We start from the raw sequence: 21,296 nt of genomic DNA, 5'->3' as shown, positions 1-21,296 counted from the left end.
GTGGAAAAATAAAATTGCAACAGACCAGGGAGGATGAAATGACTCTTTCATGAGAATCTCAAATCGTATTGAGCCACTATGAGAGAGAGATTACTCAGGGCTGGTTTAGAAGAGCCAAGAAAGAGAGGAAAGGCTGCTCACAGCTGAGAGTCTGTCATCAGTCACCCCAGGTGAACCCAGGTTATCTGCCCAGCAGTGGCCATGGGGAGATTGAGGTATTTTTCTGAAAGCCACTAAACTGTCTAGGATAGGAATTGCACTCACAGTCTGGGCCTTATCAAGCTCCCCCAGTAATCCAAAGAGCTGATGGGTGCTGTGTTTAGAGACCAGTGACCCCCATTCCTCACAAGCCCTATCTCCCTTCTTAAGCCTTTCTTCCCCGCACCTTCCTCTGAGTCCCGGCCAAGGGGCAGTACAAACCACTGTATTTCATAACTAGGAACACAGGGACAAGTCCAGGGAAGATTATGTTTATTATACCAGACCTCTAGGATTGGGCTTGTTAGGAAATTAAAGAAAAAAATCTGGCTATCTCATCTACGATGTAAGCTAAGAGGGTGAAAGTCCCTAAGAGTCCCTTCTTTGAGGCCATGGAGTCAGGGGTTAGCGGGTTAGGAAATAACTTCTATCTGTGTATCACAATTAACCCTGGCTATCTAGTGCAGTACATAATTTATTTTAGACAAAGGCAAGTATCCTTTTTTTAGGGACCAGGCCAAAGAAACAGTCCTCCAGTTGGGGGCACTGATGAGCAAGGCAGCAATTAGACACGGGCCTGAAAAGCACCCTACGGAGAAGAGGACAGTAAGGCCAGGTGTGGTGGCTGATGCCAGTAATCCCAGCATTTCAGGAGGCCGCGACAGTCGGATCACTTGAGGTCAGGAGTTCGAGACCAGCTTGGCCAACATGGCGAAACCTTGTCTCGACTAAAAATACAAAAATTAGCTGTGCATGGTGACGCATGCCAGTAATCCCAGCTCCTCAGGAGGCTGACCTTGAACCCAGGAAGTGGAGGTTGCAGTGAGCCGGGATCATGCCACTGCACTCCAGCCTGGGTGACAGCAAGACCCTGTCTCAAAAACAAAAAACAAACAAACAAAAAACCCCAAAAACAAAGAAGATTATGTGAGACCGGTGTCATCATAGAGCCAGAACGACCAAGCTCAAAAATCTTCACAGTTCTAGAGAATTTAGATGGAAGCAGTCTAGAACCATTTATAACTACCATTCAAGATGGTGCACAGCCCATTAAGTAAGGGATGGACTATACAGAGCTAAACAGATTTCATAATTACAGGACTTCTCAGAGCCTTTCCTATTCTAATGGACATTGTGAATCTCCAAAGGGGGCTGTGGCATGCAACATTTCCCAAGCTTATTTGTCCAAGAGATCTTGGATTTTGCAAGGCCAATCTTTTAAGACTTAAAGGTGTTCCAGAAACTTCTCTTCAGGTCAGAGCCATTATGTGCCCACTAACTATGCCAGTGGATCAATTCTATTTCAGTAAATGTTATTTTCTTCTAAATTTCAGTGAGCTAATGTGTTGCCTGAAGATGACTATTACTCAGATACCAAAGTTTTTTGAAGAATGCCCAACAGTAATGGAAGTGTTTTATTTTTAGAATCAGGTGACACGGAACCCATAAGTTCCTTTTCAAGCAAAGTCAGTTCTGTTCAACCACACAGCAAAGTCAGCAGTACGTTGGGATGGCAGTGGGTTTGTGCATTTGGATTTGTTTCCATTTAGAAAATGAACTGGTTGTACGGGTGGGCCAGTTGCAAACCAGCCTATTCACAGATGTACCGCTGCCCTTGTGTGGGACCAGAGCTTGTCTCTACGTCTCAGCAACCCAGTTAGTGCCTGGTGAAGCAGGAGCTTTGGAACAGCCAGTTTTGTTTGTTCAGATTATCCCATTTCCACTTGCTCTAGCTGTTCCCAAGCTCTTCTTTGGACTTCAGAGAAAGTTAATTCAGCTATTTTGAGGGGAGAGAGCAGGTGATAGAGCACATGGCTCTACTGTAACAAAACATAACATTTTAAAATTGTTTGCATTTTTTTAACACCACTCGAAATGACTTTACAGAGGACAATCAGCAGAGAAACCAGTTGTTTAAGGGAATGTTTGGTAGAAGATTTTACTAAGAAATTCTCCTTTTCTTCTTTGTTGTTTATTTTCCACTTGCAGTACTGAAAAATTTGATTTCCCTTCTACAGTTTACAAATGTCTGTGGAGTTGTGTTCAGTTCAGTTGTTGAGATCAGCAGAATACAACTGGAAAGATTTTGTGGGCAGATTTCTTCCTGTAAAAATAAAACAGTATGACTATGGGTATACCAACATAGTATATTTCAGGGATTAAAGTGAATGCAAAGGCCAGGCATGGTGGCTCATGCCTGTAATCTCAGCACTCTGGGAGGCCAAGGCAGGTGGATCACTTGAGGTCAGGAGTTCAAGACAAGCCTGGCCAACATGGCGAAACCCCGTCTCTACTAAAAATACAAAAATTAGCCGGGCGTGGTGGTGTGTGCCTGTAATCCCAGCTACTCGGGAGGCTAACGCAGGAGAATCACTTGAACCTGGGATGTGGAGGTTGCAATGAGCCGAGATCTCACCATTGCACTGTAGCCTGGGTGACAGTGTAAGACTCTATCTCAAAAAAAAAAAAAAAAAAAAAAGGGAATGCTAAATTGCCCTGAGGTCTTTGATCTTTTTGATCAGTAAGATACTATGAACTACACGATAGTGTGTATTTCTTTACTGTCTAGACAAGTGTTGATACATCTTTTCAGTTCAGAATTTTAAACATCGATACTATTTTCTTAAGTGAGAATTTGCTGGGTTGGTGAAGAGGGATGATTCTTAACCATTTTTAACTGAGAAGGCTTGCCGTCTGAAAGTTTCCTACCTGGCCATATGCTCACCTGTATTTGGGAAGTCACACTGATCCATTCCCATCTCTGTTGTTATTATTTTTAATTATAAAATAGAGACAGTGTTTCGCTATGTTGCCCAGGCTAATTTCGACCTCCTGGGCTCAAGCAGTCCTCCTGCCTCAGCCTCCCAAAGTGCTGGGATTACAGGCATGAGCCACCACACCTGGCCCTATCTCTGTTATTTACATGCAATTCTTTTCATTTGATGTGGTCTCCCTTTCTCTTTAAATTCTTGTCTTGCCATTATGGTATGTAGATATCAGTATTCATGAGCATCCTCTGCTTATTTCTGCCTTGACAAGTCCAGCCCTAGATCGTATGAGCCTGAATTTCGTTTCCCTGCATGATTATCCTAGAAGTGCAAGTGAGTAGCAAACCATCCCCCATTCAGAAAACATGCTTTCATTCATGTCTTCGGCTCTGTCTCCCTTCTGGCCTTGCTTTCCCAGGGAGTTGCTATTACTCAGCATGTCAGAGGACGGGAAGAGGATCCATGAGTGAATGAACTAATGAATGAACAGAAGCCTCTGTTTAGGGTGCGGGCTGGTGAGGAGCAGCGGGGAGGCCTGCGTGCATTTCCATGCTGTGCCTGGAATACAAGCAGCTGTTTTCCGGCTGTGTTTCGGAGCTCTGCCTTCCACACAGTCCCTTCTTCTCACCCTCCTCCACGTCTCTTTCAGGTCCCATCATTCCTCTTGGCCACATTTTTCTTCCTATGCAGCATATATTTAGGAAGTCACTCTGATTCATCCTCATCTCTATTATTTACATGCAATTCCTTTTCTTCCTTTCCTTTTTCCTTTAAAATCCTACTTTTTTTTTTCTCCACTTGAGTTCCTCTTCTCACTTTCGTGGAACTATCTTCTTTGCAGTTTTTTTCTCCAACTACCCTGTCACCATAACCACCCACCTTATCTGTTTCTAGAGTCATACGTAGCCCTCAGAAGCCAGAAGGGCAAAGGGAGCTCAAATATCTCCCCTTATTTCCTTTGCATCTTTGCCTGTATGATAACTAAGGTTCTGAGTAGAGGGTGACGGCCGGACATTTACCTTTTTGAAACTGATATGTGTATTAAAGATCTTCTGTGCACAATCAGAAATTTATATTTTGCCTTCCAAGCATGGGGTAAAATTTCTATCAAAATGGGGAGAGAAAAGTTTTTTAATGAATAAAGGAAGCTGAAAGGTATCTTAAGATCTAGGTTCTACCAACTGTCTGTATACACATTTATCATCCACTTTCTTCTACTTTTCAAGCAACACAGGCTTTTCTCATTTATTTTTCAGTAGCTCCAGCCCCAGAGTCCTGGAAGATAATAAGCCCTAAACTCTATGCCTGCCCCCATTAGCACTGTGGAACATTCTGGATGTGAGTCTCCTGTTGGTGAACAGAGGAAACACTTGCAAATCTAGTTTTATTAATGATCCCATCTCAAGTTGCAATTCCCAGTGTGCAGGAATTCCCAGTGTGGGAATTGCGTTGGAGCACAGTTAATGTGATAATATAGAATACACTACCAGAGAATCGATGTCATCTACAGGGGAACTCCATTAGAGAGAAAGTCAAGTCTGTATAGAGTTTCGTGCTTGTGGATAGCAGGGAACACGTTTTACATACTGTTGGAACAAGATGGCAAGAGAAGAATCCATTGAATTTCAGATAAAAGCTAAAAGGAAATTATCTTTTAAAAGCCTATAAATACTTCATCAACCCCAAGCCAGCTCCTCAACTCTTCCATTTAACTTTCTTAACGTTAGGCCCCTTGTAAAGTGCTGCTCTCAGACGTGGAAAAATTTGGACTGGTGAACAGCAATAAAGCGTTGAGTTACTGGGCTGAGGGTTCTTCTCAATGAGTGTTTTCAGACTGTCCTCCTGTAGGTCCAGGAGATCCCATGGACAGGTCTCACTGGCGATTCTGTCCCTAATATTTTATTTAAAGAAATAACTCTGATGCCAGTTAAAATGGTTTGAAAACTACTGAACTGTAACATCTCTCAGCTCCTGCCCTATTCTAAAGACCATGAATAAGTGTGATGTATGTGAGACAGGAACCACTTGAAGCAGCAGTTCCCAAACTTAACAGATTTGCAACTCCTCTGTCCACTTAGTGGTGCTTATATTAGTCAAGGTTCTCCAGAGAGACAGAATCAATGGTGGGGGAGATGTGGGGAGAGAGAGAGATGGGTGGGTGGATAGATAGATTAGATAGGTAGACAGATTAGATAGATAGATTAGATATGTAGACTAGATAGATGGATGAATAGATGATTGATATTAATAGGTAAGAGAGATCATTAGATGGCTAGATTAAGTAGATGGATAGATAGATGATAGATATTAATAGATAGATTGATTAGATAGGTAGATTGGATGGATGGATGGATGGATGGATGGATGGATTAGAGGGGATTTGCTAGGGAAACTGGCTCACGTGATTAGGGAAGCTGAGAAGTCCCACAACAGCCCACCTGCAAGTTGGAGACCCTGGGGTGCCAGTAGTGTGGCTGAGTCCAAGTCAGAAGGCTTAGAACCAAGGGAGCCATGAGTGTAGGTAGAGGGGAGTGGAGTCCAAAGGCTGAGGGGCCTGGAGTCGTTGTCCAAGGACAGGAGGGGAGGAGTGTATCCCCGCTCCAGCAGATAGATCCATACATTTGCCTTTCCTCTGTGGTGGTCCTCTCCAGACCCCTCAGCAGGTTGGATGGTGCCCACCCACATTGAGGATGGATCTTCCTCACCTAGTGCATGCCAACTCACATGACAGTCTCTGGAAACACCCTCACAGACACACCTAAAATAAGGCTTTACTAGGCTTCTAGGTATTCCTTAATCTAGTCAAGTTGACACCTAAAATTAACCATCATAGTGTTCTTTATAACATACTCCTCTTTAAGTTAAAGTAGATTAAATTATAAGAATTTTTGGAAAACCTTGTGACTTCCTGTAAGATAATATAGTTACTCTGGGATGCCATTGATGTATTCGCTCATTTTTAAATTGGATTTAAATTTTTTCTGCTTACTGAAATAGTAGATATTTATTATAACATCCAAGCATTATAAAAATCTATACCACAGAAAATAAAAGAACTTCATAATTTCCACTACTCTCCTCCATGAGAATATTTTCCCATGTTTTTTGGTGTGTATACTAGTTTTTCCATATTTTTCGCTGTGTATACTCGTTTGCCATGTTTTTCAGTGTATATACTAGTTTTTCCATGTTTTTCAGTGTGTATACTAGTTTTTCCAAATTTTTCAGTGGGTATACTCATTTGCCATGTTTTCCAGTGTGTATACTAGTTTTCCATGTTTTCCAGTGTGTATAGTAGTTTTCTATGTTTTTCGGTGTGTATACTAATTTTTCATGTTTTTTGGTGTGTATACTCATTTTCCATGGTTTTTGGTGTGTATATTAGTTTTCCATGTTTTTCCATGTGTATACTAGTTTTTCCATGTTTTTTTGGTGTGTATACTTGTTTTCCATGTTTTCCAGTGTGTATACTAGTTTTCCATGTTTTTCAGTGTGTATACTAGTTTTCTATGTTTTTCAGTGTGTATACTAATTTTCCATGTTTTTCCATGTGTATACTAGTTTTTCCATGTTTTTTTGGTGTGTATACTTGTTTTCCATGTTTTTCAGTGTGTATACTAGTTTTTCCATGTTTTTCAGTGTGTATACTAGTTTTTCTATGTATTTCAGTGTGGATACTAGTCTACTTTCTTTTTCTTTTTACAAAAATGGGGCTATCCTCTTTTACACTTTGCTTTTTTAATGGTTTTAGAGTCGATCACAATGTACTTACCCAGCCTTCTACTGGTGAACTTTGACTTGTTTCCAAGTTTTTTTATAGGACCAACAATACAGTTAATGAACATGTGTTTATCTGTAATATTTTTTCACATCTGAGAATTCATGCTGGAGTTCTTGGCAGGGTTTTTTGTTTGTTTGTTTGTTTGTTGTTTTTTGATACGGGGGCTCGCTCTGTCACCCAGGCTGGAGTGCAGTGGCGCTATCTTGGCTCACTGCAACCTCTGACTCCCAGGTTCAAGCGATTCTCCTGCCTCAGCTTCCCTGGTAGCTGGGATTACAGGTGTGCACCACTATGCCCAGCTAATTTTTGTATTTTTAGTAGAGACAGGGTTTCGTCATGTTGGCCAGGCTGGTCACAAACTTCTGGCCTCAAGTGATCCACCTGTGTCAGCCTCCCAAAGTGCTGGGATTACAGGCGTGAGCCACCGCACAGGGCCTGGACCTGTTTTTAAAAGCACTCTCATAATAAGAATTAACCTAAGCCATTATATTTCAATTTAATTTTTGAAAATTATTGTGTTTTCAGGGTACTAGGGTATTTTGGCATCTAAAGGAATACCAATGAATTTCTGAAATGAATAATTATTTCCCTAATATATCTTTTGAGTAACTCCTGGTTTTCTTGATTTGGGTTTGTTTGAAGCAAGGCACGTCTATCATATGACAGATTCACATGCACATATTTTCTCTGCTGTTAGTGGCCACAGCACATACTGAGAAGCAAAGCCTGTGCTTTCAACCTCTGCTCCCCTGGAAGCACTTCCATGATTTCCTGATATTCAAGAGTCAGCATGAGATCACAAGCATGCCATGTCAGAGCCAGACAGACTGGCTTGAATCCCATCTCCTCTATGCATTTGTTGTGTGACTTGGAGCACGCTGTTGGACCTTTCCATGCCTTTGTTTCTTCATCTGTAAAATGGGGATGTATGAGGGTTAATGAGTTAATAGATGAACTAATATGTATCAAATACTTTGACCAGTGCCTGTTGACAGCAAGGATGGTATAACACTATTGTCATTATAACCTCTGTATTGGGTTGTGTCTGTCCCTGACTGGACGTGTGGAATGTTGGCTAGGTCTCCTTTGGATTGTCATTTTGACCCAAAGGTATCCCAGAACCTCCCAGGGCTAAGAAATACCTGGGCAGGCCAGGCACAGTGGCTCACGCCTGTAATCCCAGCACTTTGAGAGGCCAAGGCGAGCGGATCATGAGGTCAGGAGATCAAGACCATCCTGGCTAACACGGTAAACCCCGTCTCTACTAAAAATACAAAAAATTAGCCGGGCATGGTGGCGGGTGCCTGTAGTCCCAGCTACTCAGGAGGCTGAGGCAGGAGAATGGCATGAACCTGGGAGGCAGAGCGAGCAGTGAGCCGAAATCGCGCCACTGCCCTCCAGCCTGGGTGACAGAGTGAGACTCTGTCTCAAAAAAAAAAAAAAAGAAAGAAATAAAAAGAAATACGTGGGCAACAAGAAGTGCTATCGAGGAGGCGGAGAAATTGGAACTCTCCTACACTGCTCATGGGAATGTACAAGGGTGCAGCCACTTTGGAATGGGGTAGCCATCTGGAAGTTCCTCAGAAGGTTAAACATAGAGTTACAGTATGATCAGCAATTCCACTCTAGGTATACACTTAAGAGAAATGAAAACATGGCCGGGCGCAGTGGCTCACGCCTGTAATCCCAGCACTTTGGGAGGCCGAGGTGGGTGGATCACGAGGTCAGGAGTTTGAGACCAGCCTGGCCAACATGGTGAAACCCCATCTCTACTAAAAATACAAAAATTAGCCGTGTTTGGTGGCAGGTGCCTGTAATCCCAGCTACTCTGGAGGCTGAGGCAGGAGAATCGCTTGAACCCAGGGGGCGGAAGTTACAATGAGCCAAGATCATGCCACTGCACTCCAGCCTGGGCAACAGAGTGAGACTCCATTTCAAAAAGAAAGAAAGAAAAGAGAGGAGAAGAGAAAAGAAGAAAGAAGAAAGGAAGAAATCCACACAAAAACTTGCACAAGATAGCTGTGGCAGTATTGTTCATAGTAGCCAAAAAATAGAAACAAATATTCATCAACTGATAAATGGAGAAATCAAATGTGGTATGTCCATACAATGGACTATTATTTGGCCAGAAAAAGGAATGGGGTACCCATACATGCTAGAACATGGATGAACCTTGAAAACATGCTAAGGGAAAGAAGCCAGGAACAAAAGACCACATATGATACACTTCCATTTATAGGAAATGTATAGAATAGACAAATCTTAGAGACAGAGTAGATTAGGGGTTGCGTACAATGTGGTGTTGCAGGTAGGCAGGAATGGGGAAGTGACTGCTGATGGATACAGGGCTTCTTTGGGAGGTAATGGAAATGTTCTACAATTAGGTTGTCATAATGGTTGTATAACTCTAAATATACTAAACACCATTAGCTTGTATACTTGAAATGGGTGAATTATATGGTATGTGAATAAAGCTATTTTGTATTTATTTTATTTTATTTTTTTAGAGATGGGATCTTGCTTGCTTTTTCACCCAGGCTGGAATGCAGTAGTGTGATCATAGCTCACTGCAGCCTCAAACTCCTGGGCTCAAGTGATCCTCCTGCCTCTGCCTCCTGAATAGTAAAGCTATATTTTTGGGGGAGAAGGGGGAGACAACTCCTGAGTTTGGGGGTGGGCTCCCAGACTCTACCAACTTACTGAAAGCAAGGCATCAGGAGTGAGGCCAGGAATCTGTTTTTAACAAGCTCAGCAAATGAGGCATCATTAAGTAGGTCTTAGAAATACACTGTCATAGAGAATATTTTTATTTTTATTTTATTTTTATTTTACATTGTAAAGTGGGATAGGGTAGGATTAATACCTTTTAGCTTACATTTTTGCCACAGGCTAGGTGCTGTGGAAATACAGTATCCTTTGATGACAATAATGACAATCTTCAAAGCGAGTGGTGCACATTCTTCCAGAAGTTTTGCACTTCCTGCTTCTGAAGTGCAGTGCCCTGGAGAGCCTCAGACCCATCCCCAAGGGCCCCCGTTCTCTGCAGCCACCATCGTCTCTCTCCCTATGCAGGTGCTGAGACAGCAGTAAGGGCTGCCAGCACCACCCAGAAACTGACTATGAAATCCTCAATGTGTCTGACCCTTTTTCTTTAAGACTTTGGTTTGCTTACATTTCATTTTGTTCCTGTAAGTGTTTCTTATTGCCATAGCAACCCTAATCAATCACTGGACCAAAAATAGCTCTTTCATGTTTTCCAAAGCATGTCTGTAGTGAATTGGAAATTCAGTTCTGCCGTGCATTTTGCATATGCTGCTTTCATTTCCCAACACTGAACCTGGGAGGGCTTGTGTCTGGAAATTATTCTTGCAGAGACCCAGAAACCTCACTTGTCTTTCCTGGCATTCTTCTTCCCCACTGCAGATCCCCCCATCACTTCCAAAAGCTACAAATAGATGAATTTAAATGTTCCGCCATCACTTTTCTGCACATTGAGTTTTGGGTGCTGGAGGTTTTACAGGTACCAGAATATCACTTTTCAATAAGAGGTTCATCCTGGTGGATTCCATTGGGTTTGGAAGGCCAATTATAGATGCTTAGACACCAGATACAAGGAAGACGGTCATGGCAGGGAGCAGATGGCAGCAACACCTATAAGATTCCTCTGGCTTACGTGGATCTAAGCTAGAAACTCAAAGATGAGATGATAGGAGAGCTCCTGCCTTGATTCCCTGACTTCTTCCTAGCACTGCTACTGTTTTTAGGGAGTTGGGGCAAAATAAACACTGGATGTAATTAAGTGAATATTTTCTGTGATTCTTTCTCTGCTTTATTCTCCCTGCCAAGCTGTGCCTTTAGTCAAGAGAAGGGAGAGAGAGATAAAAAAGAAAAGATTTTTCATGAGAAAGAGGATTCCAGACCTGGAGTGAGCCCAGAGGAGGAAGAAGAGGTGGAGAGGGACCAAAATGACTCATTGATTTCCTCCAAGCTCCAGGGACAGGAGTGCTTTTTTGCCTCCCCCTCTGCCTGTAAGCAGAGTCATTTCTGTGGCCTCAAGGGTTCCCAACTTCTGTTTTATGCTTTGTTTCTTAACTTCTTTGAGCCTTGGTTTTGGCCATTGGGCTGAGTGAACCAGCAGACATGCCCCCTTTAGATCTAGAAAAGAAAAGAGTTCACGGAGATCCTGGTAGAGTTTTTGTTCCCTACATGAAGTCAGCAGGGAGCCAAGGGAAAGCTCAGAGAAGAGGTCAGTGGTAGGGGCACCTGCCCAGAAGAAGGGGCTGCCAAGGATGGAGCCTGGGACATGTGGTGACATTTCCTCAGCAGCAGAGCAGGTCAGGGATTCAGAGTGAGTCTGGAAGAGCCCAGATCTGCTCTGTGGTTTGGCTGCCTTCCTTGCCATGGGAAGGAGCCATCAGGTGTTCCTATGGGTGCCTTTCTGGAAGCCTCTGCATCCTTGCATCTTCATAGTGGAGGATCTGCCTTTGACCCCAGCTCAGCTTTCTTGTCCATATTGCCTAGGAGGGTACAATGGAGTGGACCAATATCTCTCCAGCATCTGCCAGGCACTGCCTGGCCCTGGACATTCGTTATCTGTTTTCATTTATACCCCACAGCTTTGAGGTTGCGATTGTCTCCATTTGATAGATGAGGAAACTGAAGCTCAGAGGGATTCAGGAATTTGCCCCAAGTCACATAGTTTGTTGGAAAAGAAGCTGGGGTTTGAACTGAAGTCTGTTTTACTCCAAAAACCTGTATTTTTTTTTTTTTTTCCTACTAAATCACCATGCTCCCTCTCTGTAAGTTAAGTGCCTGCTGCTGCATCTGGACACCAGATAATGACAAGCTTGCTGACATCAGTTACTAGTAAATATCACTCTGGGCAATAAGCAGTGGCCATTGATTGACAAAGCAGGTGGCATCATAGGTAGAACTGCTAAGTCAGAAAAAGCACCAATTCCCCCTTCCCTTGCACATGCTTGAACCTCAAAGTCAGTGATGCTTTACTCAGATGAAAACCAGATGGGTGATTTGGAAGAAGGCAGCCAGCAGGCTGGGTGTTGTGTTGGTTTTCTCTTGCTGTGTAACAGATCTCCCACAAATTTAGCAACTTAAAAGAACACAAGTGGCTGGGTGCAATGGCTCATGCCTATAATACCAGCACTTTAGGAGGCTGAGGTTGGAGGATCGCTTGAGCTCAGGAGTTTGAGACCAATCTGGGCAACACAGCGAGAGCTCATCTCCACTAAAAATAAAAAAAATTAGCTGGGTGTGGTGGTGCATGCCTGTAGTCCCAGCTGTTCGGGAGGCTGAGGCGGGAGGATTGCTTAAGCCCAGGAGGTCAAGGCTGTGGCGAGCTGAGCTATGATCACACCACTGCATTCAAGCCTGGGCAACAGAATGAGGCTCTGTCTCAAAAAAAGAGAAGAGAAGAGAAGAGAAGAAAAATAACACAAGTTTGTCATCTTGCAGTTTCCATGGGTCAGGAGTTGGAACCCAGGCTAGCTGGGTCCTTGGCTCAGGGACTCACCAGGTAGAAATCAAGACATAAACCAAGGTTCTAGTTTCACCAGAAATGCAGGGTCCTCTTCCACGCTCACTGGTGGTTGGCAGGATTTATTCCTTGTGTTTGTAGGATGGAGGTCGCATTTTCTAGCTGGTTCTTCTCCGGCTGTCACTCTCAGTTCCCAGTAGACCTCTCTTGGGTCCTATCCACGTGGCTATCTCACAACTTCAGAGCCAACAAAAGAATCTCTGCTTTTTCTAAAGTGAAGTCTTGTATACTGAGACAGAGTCTCAGGAGTGACTGACTGTCTTGTCTTTTTGCTGTCAATCAAAAGCTGTGCTCCCTCTGAAGGTTCTGGGGGGGTAACCAGGGGAGTGACAGCCCATCATATCCCCGGGTCCTGCTCACACCTGAAGGGAAGAATTACACAGGATGTGTGCACCAGTGGCTGGGACTCTGGAGGCCATCTCAGAATTCTGTCTGCGGTGGGTTTTGCAGTCTTTCCTTCATATGCTGTGGGCCAAATGGGACTTTAGACATTCAAAATTTCCAAATGACTGTTCCTTAGAGAGCACTGGATGCTTCAGAAGCCCTTAGACATCTTTTTCTGTTTTAGCCAATGGCTGACAACCCTAGTGTCTCTCTTCTTGGAGCAAGTTCAGGTGTGGTTACTTCAGGGTTCCCAACATTTTTTCCACCCCCACACTCCTGACAGATCCCTCGGTGATATAGAATCCCTCCACCCAGGACATTTATCAGGATCTTTAGGGAACAGTGCATATTTTGAGAAAAAGTCCGGGGTTGGAAAGTGGGGTTCCCATCTCCCCATTGACATTGAGAATGACTAGGTTAGATGGTATATTCCTAGTGGAAGCAAAAGTCTTAGTTACAGAAAGTATTATTTGAGCAAACCTAAACTAAAGGAGATGCTTTAACACCTGAAGAAGCTGGGTAAAGCAGGGGGCTAAAGAAGAAGGGAGGTGACTTTGACAAGCACCATTCCTAGTGGTGCTGGTATTAGGGGGGCACCCTCCTGTTAGAGTGTGAGCTTACCACCTGGTTGGTGAGCCTGGGACACAGATAGCTAATGGTAATGGTGACAAAGGCGATATGTGCTATGATAAAGGGACAAGCAGAATACTGCCAGCATGCGTGGGATAATCATTCCGAAGTGGTACTTGAGATGGTCTTTGAGTAAGATTTAGGAAAGAAATTTCGGGCTGAGAGTACCATGGGCCAAAAAAAAAAAAAAAAAAAAAAGACCTGATAGCAGGAAGTTTTCCAGGGAAGGGGGAGTGGACCTAGATTTAGGGTGGGTCCAAATCCAATGACTTTTGTCCTTGTAAGAAGAGAAGAGAGCACAGAGACCCAGAGGGAAGAAGGGGATGTAAAGACGGAGGCAGAGACTGGAGTGATGCACCCACTCCCAGTGCCACCAACAGTTGGAAGAGACAAGGACAGATGCTCTCCCAGAGTCTTCATAGGGAGTATGGCTCTGCCAACACCTTGGTTTCAGGCTTCTGGCCTCTAGAACTGTGAGAGAATAAATTGCTGCTGTTTTAAGCCAGGCAGTTTGTGGAATTGGCTACGATAACTCTAGAGTACCAGTACAGTCAGGGAGAACATTTGCGTTCAGTCCGGACCTTTCAAGTTTGATGAACCTGTAGGGTCTTTGTTGGGGATGGCCAGTGGGCACCTGGAAACGTGAGAGGAGTTGGAATTTGAGATGTTAATTTGGGAGGCATCTGCCAAAAAAGAAAAAGATCATGAAGAGTCAGAAGCAGATGAGATCACCAGGGGAGAGGGTTTGGATCAAGAAAAGAGGCTGTAGGTAGGGTAGGTCCTGAGGGATCTCCTGCAGAGAAGGAGTGGAGGAGGGAAGAGAAGGCTGAACTGCTGCTCAGGATGGAGGAGTTGCTCAGTCATATTGCAGCGTGGAGAGGTCTCCAGGGTGCAAATGGAAGAGTGATGCTGCTTTGGAAATCCTTTGATGATCAGGTGGGAGGTGGAAAAAGTAGAGACAGGAAGCACTAAAACTGAATACTCTTTCTTTTTTTTTTTTTTTTTTTTTTTTTTTTTTTTTTTTTTTTTGAGATGGAGACTTGCTCTGTCGCCCAGGCTGGAGTGCAGCGGCACGACCTTAGCTCACTACAACCCCCGCCTCCCAGGTTCAAGTGATTCTCCCCACTCAGCCTCCCGAGTAGCTGGGATTACAGGCACCTGCCATCATGCCCAGCTACTTTTTGTATTTTTGTAGAGATGGGGGGGTCTCACCATTGGCCAGGCTGGTCTTGAACTCCTGACCTCAGGTGATCCAAACACCTTGGCCTCCCAAAGTGCTGGGATTACAGGCGTGAGCCACCACGCCCGGCCACTGACTACTCTTTTAATAAGTTTTTTTTTTTATGAAGACAGAGAGAGATACAGAATTGATTATAGACGGGGGAAGAAATAGAATCAAGGGAACTTTGTGCTTATTTATTTTTTAAGACTATGGCACTTTTCATTATATTTTTAGGCTGTGGGAAGGAAGCAGGGAGAAGATGCAAATAATCAATGAAACAAGGTTCCAGATAAGAGTTTAAAATAATTTGTACTGTGCACCTACTATATGCCAGTCACTGTGCTGGGGTTTAGCTGTGTGATCTCATTGATCTTCTGAACACTCCTACAGAGTGGAGAAGGATTGTTCCCATTCTCCACCTGGGGCAACTGGGGCTGCGAATAGTAAAATAACTTGCCCAGGTTAATACATCTTGGATTTGAGCCCAAGTCAGCTGGCTCTAATGTCTCAGTGCTTTTCATTATATTATTTCTCCACTGAAAAAAAGGAGGATATATCTTTCTCGGATTCACAAAGAATAAAAAACTTAAAGAAATAAGCAGATTTGTAATGGAGGAAAGGGATGTGTCAGTGTTTCTATCATGCGGTTCGTGTCCTCATTAAACTATGACTCAAAGTGATCAGCTGCGAGGGAGAGGGGAGAAAGAGTGAAGCCAGGCAAGGGACCTTGAGAGGGGAAGGGATTTAGGATAGATCAGTGGGTGAGATATAACAGGGAGCCAATCAGGAAGAAATAAAAGGCCTTGCTTTAAAGCTAAGCTTCCGCTAGGATTAGTGGGCTGGATTTTTGGAGAAACCAGCCTGCATGGGGGAGGCAGAAGGTTATCTTAACAGGGACATCACCCCAGAGAGATTTCAGTGACAGCACTGAAGAAGCCCAGAGCCACAGATAATTCTGATTTTAACTGGAGACACCCGCACACCCCAGGGCTCTGAGAATGAGTCATCAGACATCCCAAGGGGATTATCAGCCCCAACCACCTGCCGAAGGACAACGTGCTGAACCGCTTAGAGTTACCAGGAGCTGTTTTCTGGCCACCCTGCTGAAGGCAGGTGCACTACTCCCAGCCTCGTGGCAAGGTTGCCATTCTGATATGAAAATAACCAAAGTCCCCACTCAAAAATAACAACATCTGCTAATTTGCATGGGAGTTTTGCATTTCATAATTGGGTTTAATATGCAAATGCTAAAATTCATGTGTTGGGCTAGCTAAGTGGTTTAGAGGTTCAGTGGGTAAAAACTCCTCACAGTGTTCCACTCCGGTGCACCGAGACCCACACCCACACTCCACAACCCTGTTCTCTCCCCACTCCTTGGATTGACTCTCATGTGAATTATGGGATTAAAAAATACAAAATCGATTTACCTAAAGGCTTGTCATGTCTAAGAGGGTGTCAGCCAGGGCATCCATCCCCCCACGTTCCCGTGTCTGCTCTGGGGCTCCAAGTCCTCCAGCATCTTCATTTGAGATGAGCAGCTGCTCCTTGGTGCTACCTAGACCCGGGTGTAAGGGCAGCGGTTATGGAGTGAGAAGTTTGAGAGGAGACAGCAGAGAAGGTGTTAATGAATAATCGCAGGGCCTCGTTCTCCATAAAGGCAATTACTGGGATTGATTGTTGCCGTGTTTCCTTAGTCACAGTTCAGATCCCTTGTTTCACGCAGATTAAGACAGATGCGTACTGAACGCGCCCTGGCACGTGATGTCAGGAGAATTATTGATGGCACGTCCCAGGCCTCTGCCTTCTCGTGCAGGTGCCACCAGGGGTCTCAGCTAGGCTGAAAGGAGAGCATGGTCGTTGTGCAGCTGAAGCATGTGTGTGCTATAGCCAGGTGGTTTTCCAGTTTGGGCATGCCTTAGCATACATGGGAGGGCTTGGTAAACAGATTGCTGAACCTCGCCTCCAGAGTTTCTGATTTAGTTGGTCTGCTGAAGAATTTGCATGCATTTATTTATTTATTTATTTATTTATTTATTTATTTATTTTTTGAGACTGAGTCTCGCTCTGTTGCCCAGGCTGGAGTGCAATGGTGCGATCCCAGCTCACTACAACCTCCACCTCCCAGGTTCAAGCGATTCTCGTACCTTAGCCTCCCAAGTAGCTGGAATTACAGGGGTACACCACCACACCTGGCTAATTCTTGTATTTTTAGTAAAGACGGGATTTTACCCTGTTGGCCAGGCTGGTCTCAAACCCCTGACCTCAGGTGATATGCCTGCCTTGGTCTCCCAAAGTGCTGGGATTACAGGCATGAGCCACCATGCCTGGCCAAGTATTTGCATTTCTAACAATTCTGGGCTGCTGGAGCTGGTCCAGAAACTCCTCTTTGAGAACCACTCAGTATGGTGAAGAGTATGGACACTGGGACCAGGCCACCTGGCTGCATGAGGCTGTAGGCCATTTACTTACCCCTCTCTGCACCTCCATCTCCTCATCTTTAAAGCAGGGGGGGATGGTAATAGTACCTCCTTCATGGGGTTGTTGCCAGGAATAAATGAGTGAGAGCGTCAGAGCATTTGTAGCAGTGTCTGGTATAGACAGTATACGAGTACTGGAAACATGTATAAGGGATCCAGCCTCTTGGGACTGTGACGCTATCAGGCCAAGTCTGGTTTCCCCAACACCCGCAGATCCCAGTGGAGTTGCTGGGTCATTTTGCCCATTAGCCATCAATCCCATCTCTGGTGGCCAAGAAAGTTAATGCCCAGCTTAGTGCTGGCCAGAGCGTGGTTACACCAACATCCATCAAAATTCTCTTCTCAAGCCACCTTAACCCTTCACACTTGCTGAATGCATAGGACTTGACTCAGCGAGACTGGGACTGTACGGCTGGGTTGCATTTGGGGTTTCTCTCCCTCGTGTGGACAAAGACAGGGGCTGCCTTTTCTGGTTCCGTTTCTACCCATGGATGCTGTCTGCTCAATGCATTCTTGCTGCCCACTACTATACATTTTTAAAACATCATTTTATTAATATTTAACCCTCACAGTGTTGCTCTTAGGTAATAATTATTACTCCTGTTTTAACTCTGTTGGGGTTCAGAGAAGTTAAATGACTTATCCAAATTACATATTAAAAGCCAGGTCTCGGCCGGATGCAGGGGCTCATGCCTGTAATCTCAGCACTTTGGGAGGCTGAGGCGGGAGAATCGCATAAGGCCAGGAATTTGAGACCAGCCTGGGCAACATAGAGAGACCCTTGCCTCTACAAAAAAAATTTTAAAAATCAGCCAGGCATGGTGTCACACACCTGTAGCTGTAGTCCCAGCTACCTGGGAGGCTGAGGCGGGAGGATCTCTTGAGCCCATAGGTCAAGGTTACAGTGAGCTGTGATCACACCACCGCACTCCAGCCTGGGTGACAAAGTAAGACTCTGTCTCAAAAATAAAAAGAAAAAGAAGGCTGGGTGCCTGTAATCTGTAATCCCAGCACTATGGGAGGCCAAGGCAGGCAGATCTTTTGAGCTCAGGAGTTTGAGACCAGCCTGGCTAACATGGAGAAACCCTATCTCTACTAAAAATACAAAAATTAGCCGGGCTACACGGGAGGCTAAGGCATGAGAATCACTTGAACCCGGGAGGTGGAGGGTGCAGTGAGCTGAGATTGTGCCACTGCACTCCAGCCTGGGCAACAGAGCAAGACCCTGTCTCAAAACAATAAAAAAAAATAAAATTTAAAAATTAAAAACTTAAATTTAAAATTTAAAATAAATTTTTTTTAAAAAATATTTTACTTTAAAAATGAATTTATGTCTTAAAAATTAAAGATAAATTTATGTTTTAAAAATTAAAACTAAAAGCCACGTCTGTCTGACTTCAATAATCTATGATTTTAAAGTTCTACCCTTGCTAATGTTATATGAGCATTTATACAAAGATTCAGGCTGGGTCCCCAGGAATCCAGCAATGGTAGCTGCTCCCCAAAAGTAAGCTCCCCAGAACTGGAACTGGCGTGATTTAGGGGCTTGCTTTTCTAAGGCTTATGCTAGGAGTCACAGAACATATTCCTTTTGGAAATGTCCTCTTCAGGGACTTGTCCCCTATTGCGGGTTAATTCTCTGTGGCCTGACCTCTGTCTGGATGAAACTGTGTTCATGGTCCTAAAGGCGGCTTTCCTTTGTCTGAATTTGGATATTGACTTAGTATCTTAACATTTCTGCGGCCGGGCGCGGTGGCTCACGCCTGTAATCCCAGCACTTTGGGAGGCCGAGGCGGGTGGATCACGAGGTCAGGAGATTGAGACCACGGTGAAACCCCGTCTCTACTAAAAATACAAAAAAAATTAGCCGGGCGTGTTGGCGGGCGCCTGTAGTCCCAGCTACTCGGGAGGCTGAGGCAGGAGAATGGCGTGAACCCGGGAGGCGGAGCTTGCAGTGAGCCGAGATCGCGCCACTGCACTCCAGCCTGGGCGACAGAGCGAGACTCCGTCTCAAAAAAAAAAACAAACATTTCTGCTCCGGGACGGTGCTCGCAACCAAATGGCCAGGAAAGTATTCAGAAGCTCTACTGAATATAGGAAGAGTGAAAAAATGTTATGCTAATGAAAGTTTGCTTTTCTCCCACAGTGTTCCTTTCTGCCGAAATTCTCCATTCATATAGAAACCAAGTATGAGGACAACAAAGGAAGCAATGACACCGTGAGTAGCCCCTCCTTCCGTGCTGCACTCGCCTCTTGGGCTCTGAATATCACTGCACTTCTCGCAGCCCCTCTGTGACCAGGGCCAGCAGTGGGACCTGTGCCTGGGACCTCAGAGATGTTCTGGCCTTTGGCTTCTGAGGGTTATTTCCCTGGGACTTTTCCCTGGAATTCTTTTGTTGTCTAGCTTTTCTTTCTTCTCATTTTTATGTACTTTCCATGGTCCCCTGAGCAGAAGCCTCTGACCTGGGGTGATTGTCATGGAGGTGGAGAGGATGACAGGGCACTTGGAACTCCAAGATTTGGTTTCTCATCATTGGACGGAGTACACATCTTCTCAATGCCTATTAATATCTACTTCGGAAAGGGAATACGATCAAAGATATGTGTACACAGAAAAGGAAATACAGTCAGATGTATATGTGAACAGAAAAGGAAATACAGGCCTGGTGCAGTGGCTCACGCCTGTAATCCCAGCACTCTGGGAGGCTGAGGCAGGCAGATCACCTGAGATCAGGAGTTCAAGACCAGCCTGGCCAACATGGCGAAACCCTGTCTCGACTAAAAATACAAAAATTAGCTGGGTGTGGTGCTGCACGCCAGTAATCCCAGCTACTTGGGAGGCTGAGGCAGGAGGATTGCTTGAACCTGGGAGGCAGAGGTTGCACCACTGCACTTCAGCCTGGGCCACAGAGCGAGACTCCATCTCAAAACAATAAAAAAAAGAGAAAAGGAAATAGAATCAGATGTGTGTGTGCATACTGCATGCATGCTTACTTACACACATGCGGTATATGTATACACCCACACATCCTACCTTAAAATCAGGGGGTACCCCCACAAAATATTTACCTCCTGAGGCATTCTGACTTTTACTAAATTTCAGCCAAGTATTTTGCTTATTAGTGTTGGGTAAAACCCATCTTCTGACCTGGCTTTTACCCCCAGGCTCTTTCTGTTGGGGCAGTGCATTTCTAACTTCTCTTTTCTTTGGGGGTGACTGTTTTGACCTACCAAAAGCATCACCTGGGAATAGGCTGTGGGTTCCCTCAGGACCCACTGAAAGGAAGAACCTGGATCTAGAAGCTTCAGGGCTTCCCCAGAGTTCATGGAACTTCCCAGAGGAGAGAAAAATACAGCTGGCAGAAGTACTATCCTACCACTATGTTCAGGAACCCCATCATTCATGTCTCCTTGAAGTGGCGGCCCAATGGGAAATGTTTAGGGTCATTTTCCTGTCACAGCCCGAAATCACAGGCGCGTTGCTGGCCAACTTCATCAAAACCACCATGTCTAAAACAGTGTCACACTGTGTTTAAACTTGAATCCTTGTAAAATAGTGATTTTTTTTTTTTTTTTTTTTTTTTTTCTGATTAGAAAGCAGGCCGGGCACGGTGGCTCACACCTGTAATCCTAGCATGTTGGGAGGCCAAGGCGGGCGGATTGTCCGAGCTCAGGGGTTTAAGACCAGCCTGGGTAACATGGCAAAACCCCATCTCTACTAAAAATACAAAAAATTAGCCGGGCGTGGTGGCGTATGCCTGTAATCCCAGCTACTCAGGAGGCTGAGGCAGGAGAATTACTTGAGCCTGGGAGGCAGAGGTTGCAGTGAGCCCAGATCGTGCCACTGCACTCCAGCTTGGCAACAGAGCGAGACTCTGTCTCAAAAAAAAAATAAAAAAGTTAATACATAGCTATTCAAACTTGGAGAATACAAAAAGAAAGTATTGAAAAAAGAAAGGAAAAACCAATAGCAATCCCACAATTTAGAGATGACTTCTGTTAGCAATTTGGTTCATGTTGCAGATTATGGATACATTTATTTTTTAACCAATTCCTCCTGAATTGAATCATATAGTATGTTATTTTTAACATGCCATGAAGTATGCTTCCCCATAATGATTTTTCCTGGCTGTACCACCTTCCATATTTCAGTGTACTTCTTTATACAATTGCTGGTCACTGGATATTGAAGTAAGCTTGACTCTTTTCACGTAGCTGTGGACTCTCATGAAAAGGATAATAAAGTTCAGTTGCCTGAATTGCTTTTCCTGGCATAATGTGA

General features: G+C 44.4%; 1 protein-coding gene across 2 annotated transcripts in view; it reads left to right on the top strand.

Moving 5' to 3' along the window:
• Window positions 1–21,296, top strand: part of PITPNC1 (phosphatidylinositol transfer protein cytoplasmic 1) — a 319,349-nt gene that overhangs the window by 178,364 nt on the left and 119,689 nt on the right. For both annotated transcript variants that reach the window (XM_030828300.1, XM_030828301.1), the window contains exon 5: window positions 19,161–19,232. In XM_030828300.1, the coding sequence (XP_030684160.1) occupies window positions 19,161–19,232 (72 nt within the window). The remainder of the gene's footprint in view (window positions 1–19,160; window positions 19,233–21,296) is intronic.

The sequence above is a fragment of the Nomascus leucogenys genome, chromosome 14, assembly GCF_006542625.1.
Source record: "Nomascus leucogenys isolate Asia chromosome 14, Asia_NLE_v1, whole genome shotgun sequence".
NCBI classification, from domain to species: Eukaryota; Metazoa; Chordata; class Mammalia; order Primates; family Hylobatidae; genus Nomascus; species Nomascus leucogenys.
This window is presented reverse-complemented; position numbering and strand designations above follow the sequence as displayed.